The 25,995-nt window shown below is 38.0% G+C and overlaps 1 protein-coding gene across 2 annotated transcripts in view; it reads right to left on the reverse strand.

Annotated features, from left to right (window-relative positions):
* GRM1 (glutamate metabotropic receptor 1) overlaps positions 1-25,995 on the reverse strand; it is a 434,859-nt gene that overhangs the window by 320,083 nt on the left and 88,781 nt on the right. For both annotated transcript variants that reach the window (XM_036769302.1, XM_036769303.1), the window contains exon 2: positions 7,124-7,373. In XM_036769302.1, coding sequence (XP_036625197.1) covers positions 7,124-7,373 — 250 coding nt within the window. The remainder of the gene's footprint in view (positions 1-7,123; positions 7,374-25,995) is intronic.

Here is a 25,995-nt window from a genome sequence, read left to right on the forward strand (position 1 = left end):
AGACAAGAAGCAATGAGGGTCCAAACTAGACTGGTGATCATGTGAGTAGAAAGGAGATAGATAAGATAGAGATTGGAGACTTCCTTGTTAAGTGAAAGCTACTGACTATGTTTCAATTCAGGAAAATGTGCCTAGAAAATGACTTCATATGATCGCAACTCTAAGTTACAAGAGAGATTGTAGGATAGAGGAGAAAGAGCAGTACATTTTTCCACTGTCACTGAGATACTCAGTAGTATACTTTGTTAAGTGTCATTCAGACAGAGAATGCCAGTGGCCACTGGAGCTGTCCGTAGCTGAAGCTGAGATAGAAGAACAAAGAGGGAGGGGTAAACTTAAAATGATGCTTGATTTTAGATTTGCAAAGTGTGCTTTATACATTATCTCACTTGGTTTTCACAACCTTCTGAGAAAGGAGTTACTATATCAGCCCCATTACACAGACGAGGAAAATTGATGTTCAGAGAAGGTGATTTGTCCAGGATCATATTGCTGATAATTGTCTGAGGTAGAATTTTAATGAAAGTCTTCCTGACTCCAGGTCCACTATAAAATGTTCTTAACATAGGGAAGTTACCTATCCTCTCTGAGCCCTACTTTCTTCATGTATAAAATGGAGATAACTACACTTTCCCTTCCCATTTGACAGGATTTTCATGAACATCAAAAAAGATAATGTATGTGAAGACACTCTATAAAACTGCAGAGCAATTGACAAATGTAAATAATGAATTTTACCGTTGCAAGTTATTATTACTAATATATAGAGCAGTAAATAACTAATGAAATCAAAGAATAGCTATATAAGACAAATACCAATCACATTTGTTAATCCACAAACATATCTATTGAACTTCTTTCTCCTGGTTACATTTTGAAATCTCAAATCCCAAAGAGTTTCTCCAAGCTGAAAAGGCTACTATATCTTTAATTCAAGGAAAGAAGAGTTTCAGTAAATACTGTTTCACCATTTCCAGTACTCCATTTCTCCCTTAGTAAAAGGCACACACAAACTCCTGTCATCCATCTTTTTTACACAGCCAATTTCTGCCATCCCAAGGCCTTCCTCGCAGTTTCAAGCTTATATGACATCCCCTACTTGCATTGACAGGGGTGAAGTTCAATCACCAGACAGTGTGCTGTATTTGGTGGGTGGGGGAGGAGAAAGTCTTCATTATTAGAGAGGATGCTGAAACCGCAGGTGCTGGATGCCTCACTCTTTTAGTGCTGTTTTGTGTTTTCTCAAACCCCTGAAGGCAACCTGTAAAAGTTTGCCCATGGATGTTTCCAGGGAACATATGCAGGTGAGGGCTAGAATACGACTGGGAGGAAAAAAATCTCAAAATTACTAATAGGCAGTATTTGGGAAGTCCTTTTTTTGAACTCACAATTTCATCTTTAAAATGGCTCTCATGAAGCAGATTATTCCTGTAAAGATTGGCAGAAAATAACCATAATCCAAACCCTTTTTCTTGGAGGCTGAACTCCTCTACCATTAACTACAAAGAGAACCAGAGCTATGAAAGGATACCTGAGGGTCTGTGAAGCTCCCAATTTTTATACCTGCAGAAATTGGCTGGTCCTCCAATGATGACTTTTCCCCTTCATACCTCCCACAGCACTATATTTTGAACTTTCTTCATTCATTCAGCATGTATTGTTTCCCATCAGTATTATCTATGCTTGTACCGTGCCTCCCTACTGGACTTTAAATTCTAGGTGGGCAGGAACCAGGTTTTTATTTAAACTTTGCATAGACTGCAGGACCTAGAACAGTGCTCTGTATATAGTATCCACTTGATAAATGTTAGTTGAACTGAATGGAATCCACCTTCTCTGAAATCTCCCATAATGCCCCAATGCAAACCCTTTAGCTGTCTCCAAAACATGGTACAATCATTCTCAAGTTCATAACTTTTGATAATTTACCTCTGTCTGGAAGCTCATTTTTTTTTCTCTTCTGTCTGTCTAAATTCTACACACACTCCAAAGTTCTGCTCAAATTACCCTTCCTCCACTGTTTTCTTCAATCATCATATCCAATACTGACGCCTCCTTTTCTGAACTCCTATACCACTTAATTGTTTGACCCATAGCATAGAATAACAAAAAGGACTTCCGGGATCATCTAGAGCACCCCTCTTAATTTACAGATGAGGAAACTGAGGCCGAGAGTGCAATGCAAAGAGCCTTCAGCAGGAATCAGTAAACCTGGATTTGAGAAGCTTTAAATTATAATGATATGATAATAGCTGACATTCATATAATGTTTCAGAATTTGCAAAGGACTTTTACTGGAATATTACCTCATTCGATCCCCACAACAATTCTGGGAAGTAGGTGCTATTATTATCTTCATTTTACAGATAAGGAAACTGAGACAGAGGCTAAATGACCCCAATGTAAGTAGCTTATCCAAGGGTATTTGCATTTTTTAAAAGGACTATTTAAGATAATATTTTAAGACCCAAAGAAAAGATGCAAAAGGAAAGAATAAGCAGGTTGTAGTTGTTGTTTGGTAGCAGAAAGTCCTGCTCAACACCCCTGGAATCATATCACATAAGCCACTATTGCTTGTCTAATGAATCACCCCACAAATATTTATTGAGCCCCTCAGTAAATAAGGCAGTATGCTAACTGTTGTGGGGGATACAAAGAAAGATCAGACACAGTCCCACCATCTCTAAATTAGCAGTAAAAGTAAGTTAAGGTAAAATACAAGTGTCCAATCTTTCATTTGTTCAAACACAGCCTTAGTCTCAGAGACCTAGACTCCAGCTAAGGCACACTAAATCTCCTTAAGCTTGTCTACCGTCCTCAAGCCTTATGCTGACTTTGATGTAGGCTTTTAGCTTTCATGCGTATGTAACATAAAATTTGAGATTATAACAGTATAAAAGAAGATAAACATATCATGAACAATGGCTGAAAAATCACTACTTAGCAATGACCTTTACAATGGTAGACTATTGCAGCTGGGCAATAAGTTCAAATGGCTATCAGCACAAAGTACACCTAGATTGTCCTCAGTCTAGCCTCAACTAAAGAATCATTCTCCAAATGTTCTCCTTTTCCTAACATACACAGTGTTACCCTTTGATACTTCTGTGATTACATAGCTGAAGACACGTCATCTAACAGTACAGATCAAAACTCTTCCATAAGAGCTCATCCTGTGTGACTTATCCATGTTGGCCTGTAAATCCCTCACAGGAGATTCACCCAATGAATGAAGTACCTTTCTCTAGATTTCTTCACTTTGTGGATACCAGTGGAATACATCCACCAGGTCCCTGATTCTCATTACCTGATCAGGCTCATCTTTTTTAGGTTTTGGTCACACATCTCTCCAATGGCATGTGTTATGCCACTTCTCCTCCTCAATCTTTTGTTTGTAATGTTTTGTAGCCTGCTTAAACCTACCATGTGCCTCTCCATGGGCATTTGTGTGCTAGTCAACATTTATTCTTGAAGGACTGTGGTATTCCACAACTGAAAGCCAGATTGTATCACCCAGAGAATATGGCTGTTTAAAAGTGTCATAATCAAAGCATTTTAGAGCTGGAAAGGACCTTAGAGTTCCTCGACCCCTATCCTCATATTCAGAATCTTTTCCAGAAATAAAATCTGCCACTGTCATCTTCCCAACACTTTTCATGACTCTTCCTTTGGCTCCGGAGTGGCTTAAGGAAAAGTCTGGTTCATTTTGTCAGCAGGTATTTAGTCATTTTTTGCCCTTGAGATTTGACATACACGCATTGTGTTTCTCTGAGTCGTGACCATTCCATTCTCCATCACAAAAATGTTCATCTGCTTTTGTTTGGCTTCTTGACGATAAATCATTTTTAGGCATGAACCTGATGCCATGTTTCACAGAAAATACACAACCACCATAAAAATAAATAGCCCTCCTATTTTTGGCCTGAAAACAACTAAATTTGGATTCTTTCCCATATTTAAATCCTGAATAATAGAATAAAGACTAAAGTAGCTCTTCTACCCATTCAGATACCAACCCCACCACCTCTCATTCAACAAAATGGATATTATGTGAGTGTGTGTGAGGGAGAGAGAGAGAAAGAGAGAGAGAGTTAACTATAGTGTATCACCTCCTAATCCAAGTATATTAAGAACATATTTCCAGTTATATGCTAGAGTCCTGGCAGAGATTAGGAATAATGAGAATGGACAGAGTCTGAGCCAAGAACTGGATTTATTTCAAAATGTAGGAATTTTTCCATCCGAAGGAGAAAAATGGTTATATTCATCTGTGTTACTTTATCCCAACCACTTTTTGAACATGTGTGTAAATATGCTCATACCCAGTATCTATACGGGCATGTAAATAATCCATGGCTCACTTCCACCTTTTTCAAACAGTGCTACTAGCTGAAAATTAAGAAATTATAACATGGGGATAATAAAAGCACCTACCTCCCAGGATTGTTGTGAGGACCAAATGAGATAATAATTGCAAGGGGTTTAGCACAGTGCCTGGTACATAGTAAGCTCTGTATAAATGTTAGGTGGTGGTTGTGATTGTAGTAGTAGTAGTAGTAGTAGTAGTAGTAGTAGTAGTAGTAGTAGTGGTGGTGGTGGTAGTAGGAGCAGTAGTAGTTGTTTTAATGTTGGTGGTGGTAGTGGTGGTGGTGGTGATGGTGGTAGTTCTACTAGTAGTAGTAGTAGTTCTCAGACAAAAGACACAACACACAATCCTTCATTAGAACCATACTAAGCAATTCCACTTTTGTGGACTCTGTCAGACCTGGTTCAGCCTTGAGGAACCCCAGGTTATCTGCACATTAGCACTGGAGGAACACTTTGTGAGAAAATAATGTGTATACAGATAACTATAAGAGAAAGTACAATGCAAAAGTACAATCCAATGAATACAAAGGAACTGTTATGGAAATTCAGAAGAGAGGGAGATTAGCTTTTATTCAAAAGGTTTTGTTAGTTTCTAACCTAAATTTCTCTTTACAGTTTAAGCTACATCTTAATTTTCCCTTCCTCAGTGAAAAATGTGGTGAGCCTCTCTAAACTTAGCTTAGGCTAGACACTTATCTCTAGCTGTGTTACACTGGTCAAGTCACTTAACCACTGTTTGCCTCAGTGAAAATGGAGAACAATAGCCAACCACCACTCATACATGACCCCTTGTATGCTTAGAAATAGACAGAATAGGAGCATTTATTAAGCTACTGCATGCCTATGCATCACAGTGTAGGATAGAGCCTTATGCAGGAAGCAAAAGTCCTTTCCTCCAGGAGTTTTCATATGAGTAAACACACCTGAATAGGGAAGATATGTTAAGACATTTATAACTTATTAGTACTATATCTAGTACACCTTGGATTACTGAAAACTGCATTTTCTTTATTATGGCATAGACATTTCATTAAGCCATCTATATACCCTAAAGATAGCTCCTATGTTTCCTCTGACACAAGCTTCCCAAAAGTTAGATGACGACCATCTTGGGATACACTAAAGAAAAGCATTTCTGCACAGTTGACTAATGTTTTTTTTAAGTTGAACTCAAGAAAAGATCATTTCACAAGAAGTACCTCTAATAAGAGGAATCTTTCTACACGCATATTACAGGGTTGAAGTGATTATGAGGTCTGAGTATCTGCTGTCTATAGCCTTGATGGATAAATTAAGGGTTTTCATTGAGCACAGCACTATAGTGCTCCTGATTACTCTCTTTCCACTCAATTAAAGAAATAAAGTTTTCCTCTAAAAGGCCTGCTCTCTTCTGAGCTTCTTATTTGGATGTTGGAGAAGCTGCATATATAAAATTATGAGACTTTCTGCTAATATTCCAATCCTACCCAAATTCACAGTGAATCATAGTTGGTCGTTTGGAAATCTGCTATCTCTAGCTTTAATTAGACCGTGGAGTTCTGGGGTCCATTTCTCTTAGGGAGTCAGTCATAGTGATAGTAAACTCTGCCCTTTTGTCTGAGAGTACTGTCCCTGAGGTATAATCAGGTAGTCTGGGGGTAATGATGTTGGGTCTCTACCCACATTCTACACTGCCCATAGCTCAGATAACTCAGTTGCTCTAAGAAAAGGTCAACTGGAAGGAAAGAGGGAAAAATAGCTTAAATTGCAACAAGAATAATTCAGGTTCAACAGCCTGGTGTCTGATTTGTCTCTAGTAAAACTGGCCAGATGGAAAGGAAGCTCACAGAAATGAAAGACGGCTGGGATTGGTGTTCTGAAATCTAGTGATAGTGGTTTGACAGGAAGAAGATGTTTTAATTGAGGCAACCTCCATGGTGCTTCCTGGGGATAAGAGCAGCATTTGTTTTCTTATTTTAAAAAAGTGGGAAGATGAATCAAGATAATTCCTAATCCAAAACCCAAATGAAAACAGAGAAATACCATAGAGCTGGTTCTAGTTAAATACACATGATGCACAAAGAAAAGCAGACATCCCTAGTGGAACACGCTTCACTTTATTAAAAAATAGGGACTCCCACATTCAAATACACACACACACACACACACGGAGCCCTCCTTTTTTACCAGCCTCTCCCCTCCCAGACCCCCCCATGAAAATAGTACCACTGTTATCTCCTAAACATGCCTAGAGGCTTCCTCTACTTTCTTTATTTCCTTTGTCTAGCTTTCCCCTTGCCTATGTACAGAACCATTTTCAGATGTCAGAACTTAAAACATAAATCTTTCCCAGGCTCTTCTGCCTTACCCTTCACTACCACCCCCACCCCAATACACAGACACACACGTGCACACACACACACACACACACACGCTCTCAAACACAAACACACACGCACCCATGCTCCATGCTTTGTCAGTATGAACTCATGATCACTTACATTAAGAAATATACCAATAGCTTCCTAAGATGACACAGGCAACACCAACAACTGCCCTCATTTTACTAGAAATAGCTCTGCCACCCTGTCATTTATATCTCTGACATTTTATTGCTCTTATTGCATACCATTTGTAAGTAGGTGAGAAGAATCATGCTTTCAATGCATATATTTCAACAGAGTTTACTCCCCCCTCCCTCCTTCTGAAGTTGTGAATCCAACCAGGCAGATGTAGATGTATAGCACACGTACGAATTCACAAGAGGGAGACTTACCTGCCAACGAGTAAGAACTCTCCTACAACTCCCAGACGTTTCATGGCACTCAGAAGCCCTCTGACCGTCATTCCTTCACAAAAACAAACCACCACTCTGGCCTTGGGTAGTCTCTCCCGAAGCTTGCGCAGAAGCCGATCGAAGCTTTTCTCCCCAGAATTGCTATAGATTTTGTCTGAGTGAGCAATGCATAGGCCTTCCTGGGCAGCCAGCTCTTTGAAAGCATCCATTCCACTTTCCCCATAGTTTCCTAATCAAAAATAAATAAGTGTTTGTAAGCAGTATAGTACAATGCTCTCCCCCTCTCACTGCTGACTCTTAGCTTCTCTGGCTTCCTTGAAGACTCAGCTCAAATACCACCTTCTTTTGGTTCCCCCAACTTTCCCTCTCTCCCTCCAGTGCCGTCTCTCTGAGATTCCCTTCCTTCTATTCTGTATATATCTCGTGTTTCTATAGTTACTTACATGTTGTCTGCCATGTTAGAATACGAGCTCCTTGAGGGCAGGAACTTTTTTGCCTTCCTTTGTATCCCCAGTGCTTAGCACAGTGTCTGGCCCATAGCAAAATTATAATAAATGCACAACTGAATGATTGCCTGAAAATGGAATAAGTTCAGAATACTTCTAAACCTCTTCAGAGTTATACATTGTTTCCTCTTCAACCCAGATGAGAGTAAAGTTCCAATATTACAGCCCTTCATCTCCATCTGCTTCCTCTGTATTAGTTCTTCCTTTCATGCCCCATTTTATGAGATAAATAGATGTATAGAATAATTTTACATATATATATACATATATATGTACATCTACTCATATCTAATGGTAGCCATCTCTAGGTTGGAGGGAAGGGAGAGAGAAGAAAAAAGAGATTTACATGATAATTTTGTTGTATATTTGAAAAGAATAGCAAGTTGTGCATAGCAGGTGTGCAGTTTCATATATGAACATCTTTTTTCTTGTACTATGTTATGGAAATGCTTGTCTTATTCCATAAATTAAAATAATTTTTTAAATAGAATAGGTTTCACTGATTCCAGAATCTCAGAGTTAGAAGTCACCTGAAAGGCTAATTGATCCATGCTGTCCTTGGACAAAATGTCTTTCTACAACATCCCCCAACAAGTGCTTCATCTTCAGTTTTCACTTGAAAACCTGAAAGGATGGGGAACTCATGACTTTCCAAAGCAGATTATTTCACTTTTAGATCATTTTTAAGATAATTTTAGATAATCCTAATTGTTAGGAAGCTTTTCATGATATATAAATTTGCTTCTTGGTAACTTTCAACCACTGTTCCTAGTTCTGACCTCTGAGGCCAACCAGAACAAGTTTTATCTCCCTTCCAAATGATAGCCCATCAAATATTTGAAGGCTTTGTTGTATTTACACTTGTAAGGTATATTCTCATGACTCACTAAATGAGAATGATCAGTTGGTAAGAAAAGATAAGCTTATTAAGAGACATTAAAAATATGAATATAAAATAAACATCTGAGTTATCTAGATTATGTTTTAGGATTTCAGAGATATCAGTGAGAGATCACTGTGATTCAGAAGAGATGTCACACATGAAATTTTGAAGGATGGGTAGAATTTGGATAATTAGAGAAGATAATTTCATTTTTTAACTCTTTTGCATATATTTTATATACTTATTTATGTACATATTGTGTCAACCAATAGAATGGTAAGTTTCTCAAGACTAGGAACAGTTTAGCTTTTGGTTTTGTGTCCCCAGTACCTAGAACAGTGTCTGACACATAGTAGATCCTTAATGAATGTTTACTGATTAATTGAAAAGAAGGCATTTCAGGGGGTCAGTAAAGGCACATAGTAGAAATTCAATTCATTTCAAGAATCATTTAATTTTCAGCTTATATCCCACAAAAAAACTATGTTAGGGTGGGGAAGATAAAAAAGTTTAAATAAGATGTGGCCTTCATACTCTCATGAAGTTTAAAGTCTACTAGGGAAAAAAGAAATGGAAATAACTCACATTGTATATTACTTCAAAGTTTACAAAGCACATAAGGTATGTGTGTGAAGCCAGTAAATATACAACGTCGGTTGAGGAGAAGTGATTTAGACCATTACTATATAAGATATATTTTAATGTGGAATTGAGGCTTTCACTATGAAATACATAAGTTGGAAAATTTTATTTAAGAAATTGTAGAGTAAGAGCTAGGAAGGATCTCAGAAGCCACCAAATCCAATTCCTTCATTTTGCAGGTGAGGGGTGCAGTGTGGTAGGTGGGGAGAGACATTTTCTAGGCAAGAGGAAATGTCCAAAAGTAAATGTAAAGAGACATAAATGGAACAAGGTGTTTATGGGGTTCTTGTCGGGGAGGGGGAGGGGAGAGAAGTACACAGTGAACACAAGTGACAAGGAGAAATTAAACAATAATTCCAAGAATCATGGTATTTAGAGCTGGAAAGAATCTTCTGAGCTCAATAATTGTTGAAGACTTCAGTTGAGGATATTATATTTTCAAGTAGCCCAGAGCACTAGAGAACTTGAAATGAATCCAATCACAAATCAGACTATCAGAGGTTGCAAATACACTGCAGGTATTCTAGAACTGAGTAAGAGATTAGACTTTAAATGTATGAGACACTTAACAGACAGATGAAAATAGAAATCCCTAAAGGATATTTGGAAAGAAAATAAAAACAGACTGATGTAGAGATAGCTATGTCTAAAGGGATGAGACAAGAATAAAAATATTGAAAACAGATGTTCATAATAGAAAAACATAAAGTAGAGAGAAATTTGTCAGAAAAGATTGATGAAGGTTTATGAGATGTATTGACCTGGCCATGGGTTAGGTATAGAAATTTGATTCCAATCCAACAAGACTGAAAAAAGATTTACTTAAAATAGATTGATTTGTGATAGCATGACAGCCAAAGCTGGGTTTTTTAAGTGTCATTGAATAAACCAACCATGAAATGAAATGAGTCTGTGTGTCATAATCTCCTGTATGAATGATGTTGAGTTAAGCCTTCCAAGTGATTTCTCCTTGAACTCTCGCAAAGTTGATGATGATTCAAGATACAATAGGAGCTCCCTCTGGTGGTTAATGTAATACATCTGGCCATTATGTGGTATCAAGTTCAAATCCTGTTGATATTTTATTTGCTAAGTATTCACATATCTTTCCATTGTCAAACAACTATGTTTTCCACATCAATTATCTCTTTCATTTCAGCTCATTCTTCCTTTGTTCGAAGATATTCCAAATAACTTATTGTAAAAACAAAATGCCAAATTATTATCTTTAAAATGCTAGGCAACCAGGACTATAGATGGTAAATTGACTGACTAAGGACTGTCTCCATTCTGTTGTTCTCAATAAATATTCATTTACCTTTTTATAGTCTTGCACTGGCACATTTAATGTTTTGAGAGCAAAATTATGTGATGGCAATCATTTCTGTCAATATTCAAGATGAAGCAAGAAAAGGCACCTTCCTCCTAAGTACAGTACACATTTGTAGAACAGTTTAATAGTTAAGTGATCCAGAAATTGGAAATTGGGCACTGAGTCTTTAGGAGAAATAAATCAGAGTAAGAAGGCCATGAAGCATAACTGCAGATAGGATGAATGTGACAGCTGATTGTGTGAAATGAAAGGTCAATGATACGATAACTATGATTCATTTGAACTGAGTTAATTGTGAGGGCTACCTGTCTTGGGCTCAAGCAGGAAACAGAATTTAAAAAAAAATAGATAAACAACCTAGAGGAAGTGAATGGTATACCAGCACTACTTTAAATGGTAGCTAACTCTGTTTTCGGGGGATGAATTCTCACCTGACAGAAGCTCTCAGATTTCATTGTTTACTGACACTAAGTCACTAGGGGGTTGTGACTACAGTAATTCTATGTTTGAGTTTGCCTTTTATTCTTCTTCAGAAAATAGGCATGATTCTATTAGACTTCTTGTGAGTCATGTCCGTAATGTTCTTTAAAAACAAAAAAAAATAAGATATGGTGAGAGGGTTTGGGGAGAGTGTTTGGGGAGGATTCTGTGTTGTTCCAAAAAGTAAACTAGGCTCACTTGGTGTAAATTTCAAGGAGGCAGATTTTTGCTAAGAGATGTCATTTGCTAATGACTGGGGCAGATTAGGCTACTTCATGAGAAAATATGTTCTAATATGTCACTGAAGGTATTTAAGCTGTAACTGGATGGCCATATGTCAGGGATTCTCTAGAAGGAACTGTTGGCATTGAGTAATGAATTGGACTAGATGACCTTGAATATTCTGAGTCTGTTGGCCATTTTTCCATAAAAGTTTAACAGGTTTTAAGATTTCATATATAATAGCATTATCAGTGGCTTTTACAGAAAAAAGTAAAAACTTCAATATGAGGGTTATAATAAGAGTTACAGAATCACAGAATCTCAGAATTGGAATAGGCTTTAGATATCAGGTCCATGAATTTAAAAAAATTGATAATTTTATTTCATCATAATTGGCTTTCTTTGTAATCACACACTTCATTTTATGTGCCTAAAACATTCTGATAAGTCCATACTCTTGACCAGACTGAAAAAGGAGTCCATGATACAAAGCAAAGGTTAAGAACCCTTGACCTGGCTAAAAAAAAAAAAGCTTCTCAACACTATACCTGGCAATTGGTTACCTTAGGTTTTTATTGAAACGATAAACAAAATATTTTGATTTGCCTTTTTAGTGAGAGTTCTGTGGTAGCTCAGCTTTGTTTACTATAGCATTTATGTAAATTTCTATGCTTCTAGGTGGGCTGCATAAATCACAGGGCAGGCCGCATTTTGGACAGCCCTGACCTAGTCTTTGCTTGAAAAGCCAACTATCTACCAAAGCATCGAATTTCATTCTTGGACAGCTCTAAGTGATAAAACATTTTCCATTACATAAGTCTTAAATTTTCCTCTTAGCAACTTCTGACCATCGCTTCTGGTTTTTCCCTCTAAGAATAAGAGAAATAAATCTGATCCCTCATTCTTGTGACAGTCCTTCAAATACTTGAGTACAGTTAACTTGTCTCCCATAATACTTCATTCTCTAGAGTGAACATACTAAGTTCCTTTGACCAATCTTTTTTAAATGATCTTTTTCAATCAACAAGCATTTATTTTCTCTTCCCAATGCTGAAAAGGAAAATCAAAACCCTTGTAACAAATATGCATAGTCCAGCAAAACAAATTCCTACATTGGCCACATTCAAAAATGTATGTTTCATCCTTCATCTTTAGTCCATCACCTCTCTGCCAGAAGAAGGATAGCTTTCTTCATCGTTGGTCCCTGAAGTAATGACTGACCAAGGCATTGAGCAGAGTTCTCAGATCTTTCAAAATTGTTTATTTTTAGAGTGTTGTTGCTATAATATAAATTGTTTTCCTGGTTCTGTTCACTTCAATCTGCATTAGTTTTTATAAGGTACAAACTCATGGTCCTTCACTATCCTACATGTCTTCCTCTGAGGCTTATTTGCAATAAGGAAATAAAGGAAATATCCCAACAGAACATATGACTTGGTAACAATTTCTCTTTTCTCTCACGTGTCCAGTGCTATGATGATTAACTTCATAATTATCCCCCAAAGTAAATGTTTGGTTCTGTTGCTGTACCCAGCTGGCCTTACGCTTAAGCCACAAAGGAAAGGGGGGAGATGAATGAGAAAAACAGTTTGTGTACAAAAGCTCTCAGTCCTCCTGAGTTGAGACGGGAAAGATGCTGCTATTTGCTGTTCTGACCCAGCGTTTTGAATCTACCATTGTTGCTAATACAGAGGTATCTTTGACAGCCACATGTATGCTATTTTTTTGTTCTATCTGGCATCAGACTCCATTAATTCGTTGGGGTACAATGATGAAAACTCTAATCTGTTAATTGCTCAGCTGGTGAAGTATCTCCAGGTAGTATAATTTTCTAATGTAACGTACTGAATGCCAGTGTCTCTTGATCTTCAAATTGAGTGTAGATACTTCTTATCTAGGTTACTGAAATATGTTCTATGGAATTTTCTGCAATGATCACTATGACGTTCTTAAATTTAAGGTTATTATCTGGATATATAGATACTATAAATTGCCTAGTTATGATTATTGTCCGTGGAGCCAAGTATCCTGCCCTTGCTATATGCTTTCAATAAGAAAGAGGTGTTACAGAATCTGAAATGGGGAACATCTTTCCCCTTTTGATCCTGCAACAATCTATTCCTTTTTCTCCTTGAACACCATGCCTCCTCCATACACCTGCTGGTTTTTCTATATTTAAATGTTTCCCTTTGTTTCCGGGTTGTTGGGGGCTTTTGGCTGGCGGAGGGGTGTGAGAAATGGGGAGCTTTCTAAAAAGAAAAGCCAAAACCAGCTACTTGTGTTAAATATCTGGAGAAATTTGGGTAGTTCAAATCAAAGAGCATACTTTTTCCTAATGGTTTTTAGGGAGTTTGGTGGTGACAGTGATATCATGTCATGTATTCCTACTCCACAGGTAGGTATGCTCTACCACGAGGGGGCTCACTCTACCTGAATAAAGAAGCCCCTCCTAGTGTCCTGACATCAGAATCCCATAGCCTTCTAGGTATCAAAAGTCTTTTTTCTCTCTCTTCAATATTAGAGGAAAATGATTTTTTTAAATGTCAGCTTAGGCCTATAGATTAAGTTCCTAGAAAGAAAGTACGACTCAAAAAAATCCAAGGTGTATGATATTCCAATGTTTTAATTTGGGTCTTAAAGAAGGAATTTTTATTTCTTTTTTAAATTAAATCTTTTTTAAATTTTTAAATTAAATTTCTTTTGCTTTTCCATATCCTAAATTTCTCTCTGTATCTCCCCATATTCTTTTCCAAAGAGTCATCCTATACAGAAAAGAATATTTGGAATTTTTATTTCTTAAAAACTTTAGAAAATTCCCTTGCTTTCCCATTTTGCCTGATTTACCTGAGTTTTGTCCTAGCTATTCCTATTTCCCTGACCTACCCATGTATCTTTTTCCAAGTATTTAAAAGTAGTCTCAAACTCCCCCATAATTCTTTACTATTTCTCAGCTGAGATCACCAGCCAATCACTGGCAGAAATCACATCCAATAAACTCTTTCCTTCCAAGCAAGTCTCTGAAAGGTTAAGAATTAATCCATATTTTAAAAGAGACTCCAGTGAAAGAGATTCCATAATCTCCTCTGGAAACAGTATTTAACCACTGTTGCTTGAAAATCTTTATGGTTAATCTAAATCCTTTAAGATGAAATCTAACCCTATTTCCTCTTCCTTATATTTCTATAGAATAGGAAACTGGCCATGACCTCATTTACAGCAACCCTTCATGCTTTAAAAGTCATACTTCAGCCTTCTCTTCTCCAGAGCTAAAGGATCCTAAAAGCATACATTCATTCACTCAACATACATTAAGTACTTCCTGCATGCCAAACGTTGTGCAAAACAAAAAAATGAACCAGTCCCTCTCCTCAAATTCACATTTTATTGAGGAAGAATAGAAACATGTATGCAAAACTCAAATATATATATATATATATATATATACATATATATATATATATATATACATATGTAGATACAGATGTAGATACGGATACAGTACATAATTTTGGGAGCTAGACATAGGGTGCAGGGTAAGCTTTCTGTAGGAAGTGGCACCTGTGCTGGTCCTTAATGGAAGCCAGAAATTCCATGAGATGAGGATGAAGGGCATTCTAGGTATATATAAAGGCAGAAAGGGAGGAGATGAAATATGCAGTAAAGAATAGCAAATTAGGCCAGTTTGACCAGAACATAAGTTGTATAGCATGAAGGAAAGTAGTATGTAATAGTTCTGAAAATGTAGGCTGGAGTCAGATCACGAAGGGCTTCAGAAGCCAAGCAAAGGACTTTATATTTTTTTTCTACAGGCAAGAGGGAAGCACTGGAACATTTTTGAACAGGGATGTGCCACATCAACATGGCAGCTGTATGGAGGATAGTTTGGAAAGGGGAGAGAATGGGCGTAGGGAGACCACTTAGACTATTGTCTAGGTAAAAAGTGATGAAGACCTGAAGTAGGAGTGAGTAGAGAAAAGGGAACAGCCATGAGATACATTGTCAAAGTATAATTGAAAGACTTAGCAACTGGCTGGATGTGAAGGTCCCATGAGGGAAAGGAAGAAGTCAACGATGACTCTAATGTTGCAACCTGGGTTACTAGAAGGATGTTGGTAACCCTGACAGAAATAGGGAAGTTATGAAGAAGGGAAGGAATGAAAATAAAGTTTAGATGCCTACAGGACGTACATTTGGAAATGTTCAGTAGGGAAATGGGAACATGTTACTGGAGCCCAGGAGAAAAAAAGTGACTAGATGTATAAATCTGGGGTTTATCTAAATAAATTCTCATGGTGCTCTTTTCTTTTTTTAATCTTCCTCCTAGTTCTCCCCCTTACCTCCCTACCTCACTCTATTAAAAAGAAAAGCAAAACCTTTATAACAAATATGCAGAGGCAAGCAAAACAAATTACCACATTGGCCATGTTGTAAAATGTTGTTTTATTCTATTCCTTTTCTCCTCCTTAGTTCAGTTTTTCCATTTCACACCTAGGAAAGATTTTTGCAATGTGTTTGCAATTTTTGAGAGAAGAACCTATCTCTCCCTCCATCTCTCTTCATCTCTCTCTGTCTCTCTCTGACTCATCTCTCTCTCTCTCTGTCCCTCTCTGTCTCTCTCCATCTCTCTCTGTCTCTGTCTCTCTGTCTTCCCTAACCTCTTCCTCCCTCTATCTCTTCTGTCCTCTGTTATATGCAAAATTAAGCCTGCCAACTAAGAGGTGAACCAGCTGCTGTCTGTGGTAATGCCTAGGGATAATGACCACTTGACATATTCACATATCAAATTAGGATAACAACCAGCACTATCCCGGGCTTCAGGAAGGCCGATGAGTGGAACTTTGGAGAATTCTTCTCAGTGCTTCTCCTATACTGCTCTTTCCATTTCCCCAACTATGCTCCACTTCAGAAAATCAGAGCCCACAAGTAAGAGAGAGGAGAGCCAACTGTTTGTTCACCTCCACATGATGATTTTGAGTTGAATAAACCTGATCATTTTGCTTTGAATTCCCTCCAAGTTCTCCACATGATTTAAGATATAGATACCTAGGGGCGGAGCCAAGATGGCGGCTGGTAAGCACGGACTAGAGTGAGCTCCGTACCCGAGTCCCTCCAAAAACCTATAAAAATGGCTCTGAACCAATTCTACAACGGCAGAACCCACAGAACAGCAGAGGGAAGCAGGGCTCCAGCCCAGGACAGCCCGGATGGTCTCTGGGTGAGCTCTATTCCACACGGAGCTGGGAGCTGGGAGCTGGGAGCTGGGAACGGAGTGGAGCAGAGCCCAGCCTGAGCGGCGTGGACGATCCAGACCAGAAGCCGGGCGGAGGGGGCCCTAGCGCCCTGAATATGTGAGCTGCGGCAGTTACCAGACCCCTCGACCCACAAACACCAAAGACTGCGGAGAAGGTTAGTGGGAAAAGCTGCAGGAGTGGAAGGAGTTCGCGGTTCGGCTTCCAGCCCCGGGGGCAGCGGAGGTGGGGCAGCTACAGCTGTTGTTACTTCCGGCTCCAGGCCCACCTGGTGGGAGGAATTAAGTGGCGGATCAGAGCAGGAGTGCAACAGCCTGCTGAAGATCTCAGCCCAGTCTGGACTGGGGGTCCTTGGGGAAGGAGGAGTGCGGCTCTGACAGAGCTGGCACCTCCCCCCCAAACGTAGAACATAGAACTCTGTAATCTACAAGCAGTCATACCCCACTGAAAAACTTAAGGGTCAAGTTAGTTGGTTGGGAATATGGCCTGGCAGCGAAAACGCGCCCAGATTCAGTCTCAGACTTTGGATACTTTCTTTGGTGACAAAGAAGACCAAAACATACAGCCTAAAGAAGACAACAAAGTCATAGAGCCTACAACAAAAGCCTCCAAGAAAAACATGAACTGGCCCCAGGCCATAGAAGAACTCAAAAAGGATTTGGAAAAGCAAGTTAGAGAAGTAGAGGAAAAATTGGGAAGAGAAATGAGAAGGATGCAAGAAAACCATGAAAAACAAGTCAATGACTTGCTAAAGGAGACCCCAAAAAATACTGAAAAATACACTGAAGAAAACAACACCTTAAAAAACAGAACAACTCAAATGGCAAAAGAGCTCCAAAAAGCCAATGAGGAGAAGAATGCCTTGAAAGGCAGAATTAGCCAAATGGAAAAGGAGGTCCAAAAGACCACTGAAGAAAATACTACTTTAAAAATTAGATTGGAGCAAGTGGAAGCTAGTGACTTTATGAGAAATCAGGATATTATAAAACAGAACCAGAGGAATGAAAAAATGGAAGACAATGTGAAATATCTCCTTGGAAAAACCACTGACCTGGAAAATAGATCCAGGAGAAAGATATAGATACCTAAATGTGATGCAGGGCTATAAAGATCTGACCAGCATTGAGCATAACGGGAAGACTACCTCATGGTTCCTTCAGTCCACCCTCCTATTTTCCAATGTCATAATTGTTTTACTTTTTTAAAGTTACAGAACTTCATTGTTGACTCATGATTACCTTCATATTACCTGAAGAGCCCTAGAGCTTTATCTGCTTTACTTGCATATAGGCAGTCCTTTCTTGTTTTATGTTTAGACTGTTGATTTAAATACTAAATGTACTGTACTACTGTAAGTTGTCCCATTTGGAATTCATAATAAAATTATGAAATCCCTTTTAGCTTCTTAGTCCCATAGTCACTTCAATTCAATACATCCAATTAGTTTTTCATGCCCGGGAGATTGTGCCTCAGTAATGTGTCTCCTATTTGGTGGCAGCTAGATGCTGCATTGGATAGAGAAGTGGACCTGGAGTCCAGAAGATCTGAGTTAAAATCCAGTTTCAGATGCTTCCTAGCTATGTGACCCATAGCAAATAATTTAACTTTTCTCACCCTCAGTTTCCTTATCTGTTAAATGTGGATAATAATAGCCCCTATCTCCTGAGGGCATTTTGAGGATCAAATAAGATAATTTTTTAAAGTGCCTTGCAAAAGTTAAAGTACTGTATATGTGCTAGCTATTATTTTCATCATCTCATCTTCATCTTTATCAGTCCTTTCCATTCTATTCCTGTTTCTATCAAACCAGTGCAGACATGTGTTATCTCTCTCATGGACTATTGCAAGAGTTCTTTAACTGTCCTCTATATCTCTGTTCTCACCCTACTCCAACCCCATTTTTTGCCCCATTAGCATAACATCAGTCATTCAATTATGTCACCCCAAAATCTTTGATGACTCCCCATTACCAACAAAATAAAAGTCAAAAAGCCCTGATCTTCCATTAAATCTCTCTTTCCAGCTACATCTTGTACTACTCCTCTGTGTTCTCTATCCTAGCTAGATCAGACTGCTTTCCATTTCCCAAATATAGTCCTATGATTTTCTGCCTCCCTGCCTTTGCTCATATTATTCCTTCCAATGTAAATGCTCTTCCCCTACATATCCATTTTTCAAGGAATAGACCAAATGCAACAGTCTGCAAGATGCCTGCTCTGGTCTCCCCTAACCATATATGATCTTTTCTTTCTCTAAGGATCCATGGTACTTTGCTTGTGCCTCCTTTATAGTACTTGCCATAGTAAGCCCTCAAGGGCAGGGACAGTATCTTCCTTCTCTATGTATTCCTTGCAATGCCAAGCTTGGTGCCTGGCAATAGATAATAGTTGAATTGAATTCAGTTGTCCTTTTAAAATAGTAATCATAGCCGTCCTCTAAAGTCCAACACTAATGTTTCATCTTGGCATGAAGTTCATTCTGGGCTTTTAATGGCTATGCCAGCAGAATACAAGACCTGCCAAGTCTTAGCAGTATGGAAAGTCTTTAAGTATGTACCTGGCAATGGACTCTATGTCTTTCATAACCAGCCATGCTGAATTTAAAAAGGCTTTTTATGAGAAGCTTTGCCACCCTATGATGTTGTTTCTTTCCTCCCAACAACTCTTGAACCAACTAGAGGATATAAAAAAAGTTTCAATCTTTGTTCATGGAGAAATACTTACGAAATCATGAATATTTTGAAGTAATAATAATAGCTTAAATTTGGAACTATGCCTGAAGGGCTATAAAACTGTGTATGCTCTTTGACCTAGTAATACCATTACTAGGTATGTATCCCAAAGAGATTTTTTAAAAAAAGGAAAAGGACCTAAATGTACAAAACATTTCATAGAGGTTCTCTTTGTGGTGGCAAAGAACTGGAATTTGAGGGGCTGTCCATCAGTTGGGGAATGGCTGAACAAGTTGAGGTATATGATTATGATGGAATATTATTGTGCTATAAGAAATGATAAGCTGGATGATTTCAGAAAAAATTGGAAAGTCTTACATGAACTGATACAGAGTGAAGTGAGCAGAACCAGAAGAATATGGTAACACAGTAATAGCAATATTGTAAGGATGATCAACTGTGAATAATTTATCTATGCTTAGAGATACAATGATCTAAGACAATTCCAAAGGACTTATTGTGAAAGATGATATTCACCTCCAAAGAAAGAACTAATGGAGTCCAAATGCAGATCAAAGAATATTTTTTAAATTTTCTTTATTTTTCTTGGATTTTTTGTCTGTGTTTTCTTTTACAAAATGACTAATGTGGAAATAGGTTTTATATTATTGTACCTGTATAGCCTATATCAGACTACTTGCCTTCTCACAGTGGGGGAAGGAAGGGAGGGAGAGAATTTGGAACTCAAAATTTTTAAGTGAATGTCAAAAATGCTTTTACATGTAATTATAAAAAGTAAAATATTTTTAAAAATAATTATAGTTTATATTTGTATAATGATTGAGTTACAAAGTACTTATACATATGCACATATACATATTGTCTTATTGGGGTCATAGAATCATAGTTCCAGAGCTAGAAAAGATCTCAGAAACCACCTAGTCCAACCACTTCATTTTAGTGATATGGAAACTGAGGCCCAGGCAAGTGACTTGTCCAAGTTCGCACAGGTAGTAAGTACTAGAGGTAGGATCTGAACTCAGGTTCCTTGATTTTCCAGCCAGTGCTCTTTCTACTGTACCACACTACCTTCACTGTGAAGTAAGTAGTATGAGAATTATTATCCCCATTTTATCAGTATTATTAATGCTAATAATAATTCCAATTTACATAATTGACTAATCCATCAAAAAGCTTTTATTAGACACCTATAACATACTAGATACCATGCTAGGCATGAGGGAATACAGGGATCAAAATGAAGTAGTCCTTGCCCTCGAGGAGTTTACATTTTAGTAAGGGAAGACAACATATACATATTGAGCAAATACAAAATAATTACAAGGTAATTTGAGGGGAAGGGAGGCTAAAATAAAGTAAAGCCTCATGTAAAAGGTTGCCCTTGAAATAAGCTTTAAAGGAAATTGGGAATTTTAAGAGACTGAGATCAGGATGGAGTATATTCTAGGCATGAGGAATAACCAGATGGAAAGGGAAGCTGGAGTGCCATATCAGCCAGTCGATAAACATTTATTAAGTACTTACTATGTGCTGGGGATTGTGCTATAAGCACTGAGGATACAAAGAAAGGTAAGAGACTCCTTGAGGAGTTCTCAATCTAATAGTTGTGTACCATCTAGCTATGTACCGGATATATTGGAAATTATCAATAGAGGAAAGCATTCAAATTAAGAAGGTTTGGAGGAAGCTTCCATAAAAGGTGGGGTTTTAGCTGGAACTTGACAGAAGTCCTTGAAACTAAGAGACAGAGATAAGAAGAGAGAATATTCCATTCTGTGAATGAAGTACAACAAAAAGGACAGTTTGGCTGGACTTTATGGAATATAAAATGTTTTCACTTGAGAAAACTGAGGCCCAAAGAGACTAAGCCTCTTGCCAATAGATACATAGTAAAATAAAGGGTAAGAACTTGAAACAAAGTCTTTCTGACTCCAAAGGCATTGCTTTTTTCACTAGACCATACTTAGGTCCTTTGGATGTCACCTCGTTATCCTCCATGCATTCAAATTGCAATTCCTTCTCATACTGCACAATTCTTGCCTATGTCTTTTTCATAAATATTTAACAAAAGACCTACCCCAATGCACTAGAAGGTTTCCACTGGTTCTTTTAATATTTTACAGGCACCAACCAGTATACCACATACAATGTACTATCCATCTGTTCTCCTTTACCCTCACTACATTACCGGTCTATTCTTTCTCCAGTAATACATATTTATGATGATGTCTTCTGAACACTTTTGGCTTGCAAGTCATCACTGCTGTGCCCTACTTAGACCACTTATACCCACTATAGAAAGACTTTCATTACCCTCTGGGTTAGTTGAGATTTTAATTTTTCTAAGATTCTAGCGTTCTATGATTTATAATCATCTAGCTTCATTGGGAGAATACTGCTAATTTAAAGATTAAGTTTTGTGTCATCACACACATTAAGATCATTGAAAGCACTTTACAATTACCCAAATAACTGGGTAATTAAATTCTGGGGCTCTTCTAAAATCATCTATCTGTAGGCTTTTTCTTTCTTGCATTTCCATCAAGGATATCCCCAATGCCTGCATAGACCATTTTCAAAAAGATTTCATAAAAAAGTAGATGTCTGGATTGGTAGCTGTTGATTTTTTTTCTGGGCCTCTTTTTCGGTTAATAATAATAATATAATATATGATATGTTCTTCTAGAATCTTCCCTTCTTGAAGAAATAACGAAAATCAATACCTGAGTGTTTTTAAATTTATGTTCCTTTAGCATGGTTTTCTTTGGCACTTATTTGATCTTATATAATCAATCTTCCCAATTTTATTTTTTTAAAGTGCCATGGTCATTTTTTCTGTTATACTGGGTACTCAGTTGGTAAAGTCCAAAAATGGTAGTTCTTCTATAGTCATTGATAATAATGAATCACCTCAGAAAGACCAAAGTTTTCCATTTCAAGTCTATGTGCTGTTTTCCTTCTAATTTCATCCAAAAATGCTCTTAATTTAATCTGCTTTAATTAGAGTCCATGCAAAGCTACCAGTAAGTTTGTATTTTCCTCTTAACTGCCTTTTGCCATTTTATGAGGCAATACAATTCAAAATCTTCCATATGTAAAATACCTTGTAAATTTTAAAGTATTATTAGTAGTAATAATAATAATCCTCCACTTTATTTTACAAATTAGCTAAAAATCTAAATTAGTGATGCCCTTTGGCAATGTTACTTGGCAAGGAGATGCAGTGTTGTCTGGATTAAATTGTTTCTGGGTTCTTTCAGTCTCCTCATTGGCTCTCTTTTACATTGGTTAAATTTCTTTAAGAGAAAAAGGTAGTCAATGTCTTTATGTTTGTCAGGTTCTCATTTTTCAGAGTCAGCTTCTTCAAACATGCTAGGTTGGAGCTTCTGCAATCAAATGTAGTCTGTTCTCATTTAACTTTTCTTTGATTTTGGTATTGATTTAGACCTTTGCTTCAACCAGTCAATGATCCTCCTGGACCACAAACAGCTGTATCTAAAATGACTGCTAGGTTGGAAACCAAATGATTTCTGTAAAGATAGTCAATTTCACTATCTGTGATGTGCAGTTCTTCTATGTCTAGCACCTTCTGACTCTATTCTTACATCAACTATTCACAAAATTCATGTATGAAACCTCTGTGAGGATTATAATCAGTTTCCCTCTTTCATTTCTTAATTCTGTGTCATATTATCTGGATTGCCTACTGTAACATATTATCTACTAAATGTTATTACTATTTTATGGCTTTGCACCATAGCCCCAGTTCATAGCTTCTGCAACCTGGACTCTTGAAAGAACAGAGAGGTGAGCTTAAAGTAATAGGCAGCAGGAAAGAATCATCGGAATACAAGTAGGAATTTTCATTCCTGCTGAAAAGCTGCATTTTTCCTTTTTGGTTTGCAAATAAAGGCCCACATTTCAAAGATTTAGCCCCTACTCACATAGCCTTTCTCTTTTGTATACTTAGAGGTTTGACATTCACTAGCACATTTCATGATCTAAGTTATTGTAACAAACAATTCCATTCATCAAATATTTTCTACCATATATTAGGCCAGAGGCAGGATAGAAAAAGAAATAGAGACAGCTTTGGAGTCAGGAAGACCAGGGTTTAAGTTTTACTGCTGACACAAACTATTTACAAGTATGTACACAAAGCAAATCACCTCATCTCTCAGGTGCCCCAGGCAAAGGATCTGCCAGTTTACATCAGGCAGCTAGGTGGTGCCAAGGATAGTGTTCCACATCCTAAATTTGATGCTTACTACCTGTGTGATCTTTGACAAGTTGGGCCTGAAATCAGGAAGGTCTGAGTTCAAATCTGACCTTGGACACTTACTTGCTGTGTGACTCTGGGCAAATCACTAAAACCTCTGTTTGCCTCAGTTTCCTTATCTGTAAAATGTGGACACTAATAGCATCTACCTCCCGGTGTTGATATGAGTGTCAAATAAGATAACATTTGTAAAATACATGGTGCCTAATAAATGTTTATTCCATTAGTGAAGGCAATTTATGAAATCATGGGTTTGGACAATGTGTAAGGCACTGATGCGTGATAAATTTTCCTATGTGCAAGGTTATAATTTAAAAGACAGAGCACTGAAAAAGAATAGAGAGAAAAGAGAATCAGAGAAAAATAGGTATCAAACTAAACTCAATCATTATCAATCAGTCAATAAATATTTATTAAGCACATACTTATGCACCTTCAAGGCTTGAAGTCAGGAAGACTCATCTTCCTGAGTTCAAATCTGGTCTCAGACCCTTCCTAGCTGTGCGACCCTGGGCAGGTGACTTCACCCTGTTTGCCTCAGTTTCCTCATCTGTAGAATGAGCTAGAGAAGGAAATGGCAAACCACTCCAGTATTGCTACCAAGAAACACCCAATGGGGGTCACAAAGAGTCAGACATGACTGAAACGGCTGAACAACAACCACCATGAATGGGAAAAACATGAAATGGGGAAAAGAGATCATCACCTACGATCAATCAATAAACATTTATTAAGTGCCTACTCAGGCACTATGCTAAGTGATGGGGATATAAAAAAAGGCAAGGGATATAAAGAAAACTCCTCTCGTCAAGGAGCTCAGTCTAATGGGAGAACCAACATGCAAAAAACTATCTACAAATAAACCATACACAGGATAAATTGGACATAATCAACATAGGGGATGGTACTAGAGTTAAGGAGGTGGGAAAATCAAAAAAGGCTTAGAATCAGCACTGCTTAAAAATCTAGGTCTTTGTTCTAAAAACTGTGTCCCAGAATACCTTCAGAGGCCATCACTCCCTGATTTCTCACCCAGGCTTCTTTCTCCCCAACTGATTGCTTCTCCTACCTTATTTTGAGGGGAAGAGGAGGAAAGCATCAGCTGTGTGACTGAAATTCTATCAGCCCCTGTTTGCTTTAATTTGGGACCTTTATAAATATATCCTTCTTTAGGTATATACTCACAAGAAGACCCTGAAATGCTGTACAAGGCAAAGATCAGGGAGCAACCACGCAAGAACCAGAGAACGCAGCACAGGCTTATGAAGTGAACCTGAAGTAATTGTAAGACATACTATTCAGAGTCATTGGACTGACATTTAGCAGGAGCCAGATGTTTTTTCATCATCAGAGCAGCTACTTCTGGCCACTGCTTTCTCAGTGGGATTAATTCTGTTCTGTTCTTGAACCCTCAGTTTGCTCCTAGTACTGAGTCCTGATCTTGACGTTTTCACCATCAGTTAAAAGGAAAGAAAAGAAAAAAGGAGGTAGTGGCCTCTGGATGAGTCAAATGAAAATCTACTGTTAGGTCAAAGGAAAAGGGGCCTGAGCAGGTAAAACTGTTTGAAATTACAAATACAGGCGACTCTCCTTCTGTTGGTATTCAGAGATTTCTGTTACATGGCAAGAGCCACGGAATTACAATAATAATTATCCTTCTTATGTAAGTACCTCAAGGCTCAACTCACATGCTACATCCTCCGGGAAACCTTTTTCTGATTTTGTGAATTGTTTGTGCTCCCTAGCTCCTCAAATCATGTATCAACTTACGTATTTCTGTTTCAACCACGCGGGAGAATATAAACTCCTCAAGGGAAGGGACTGTTTTTAATTCTGTTTTTGTATGCCTGGTACCTAGCATTCCACTTTTCCCTATGGTGGATATTTAATAAATGATTGTTCATTTCGGTGATATATTTAGTTGTGTCTGACTCTTTGTGACCCCATTTGCAGTTTTCCTGGCAAAGATACTGGAGTGGTTTGCCATTTCCTTCTCCAGCTCATTTTGTAGATGAGGAAACTGAGGCAAACAGGGTGAAGTGACTTGCCCAGGATCACACAGCTAGTAAGTGTCAGTGGCTAGATTTGAATTCAGGAAGATGAGTCTTCCTGACTCCGGGACCAGTGCTCAATCCTCTGTTCCACCTAGCTGCCCCTAATGCTTGTTAAAATTGGGTCAAATTGAAGGTGTTCAAAGCTAATGGATCAAGACCCAGAAAGGTGACCACAGCCATCTCAGTCACAATCATCTCCTTTTAAAATAGGAGAAAATGAAGAACAGAAGGGTTAAAAATTGCCCAAGATATGTGATTTTTTTTAATGTGAGTACCTCTACCTCTGCTCCCTTCTTCTTCTTCTTGTTCAGGCATTTCCAACTCCTCATGACCCCATTTGGGGTTTTCTTGGCAGACATACTAAGATAGTTTGACATTTCATTCTTCAGCTCATTTACACATGAGGAACTGAGGCAAACAGGGGTAAGTGACTTACCCAGGGTCACACAGCTAATAATTGTCTGAGACCAGATTTGAACTTGGGAAGATGAGTCCTCCTGACTCCAGGCCT

The sequence above is a fragment of the Trichosurus vulpecula genome, chromosome 7, assembly GCF_011100635.1.
Source record: "Trichosurus vulpecula isolate mTriVul1 chromosome 7, mTriVul1.pri, whole genome shotgun sequence".
NCBI lineage: Eukaryota > Metazoa > Chordata > Mammalia > Diprotodontia > Phalangeridae > Trichosurus > Trichosurus vulpecula.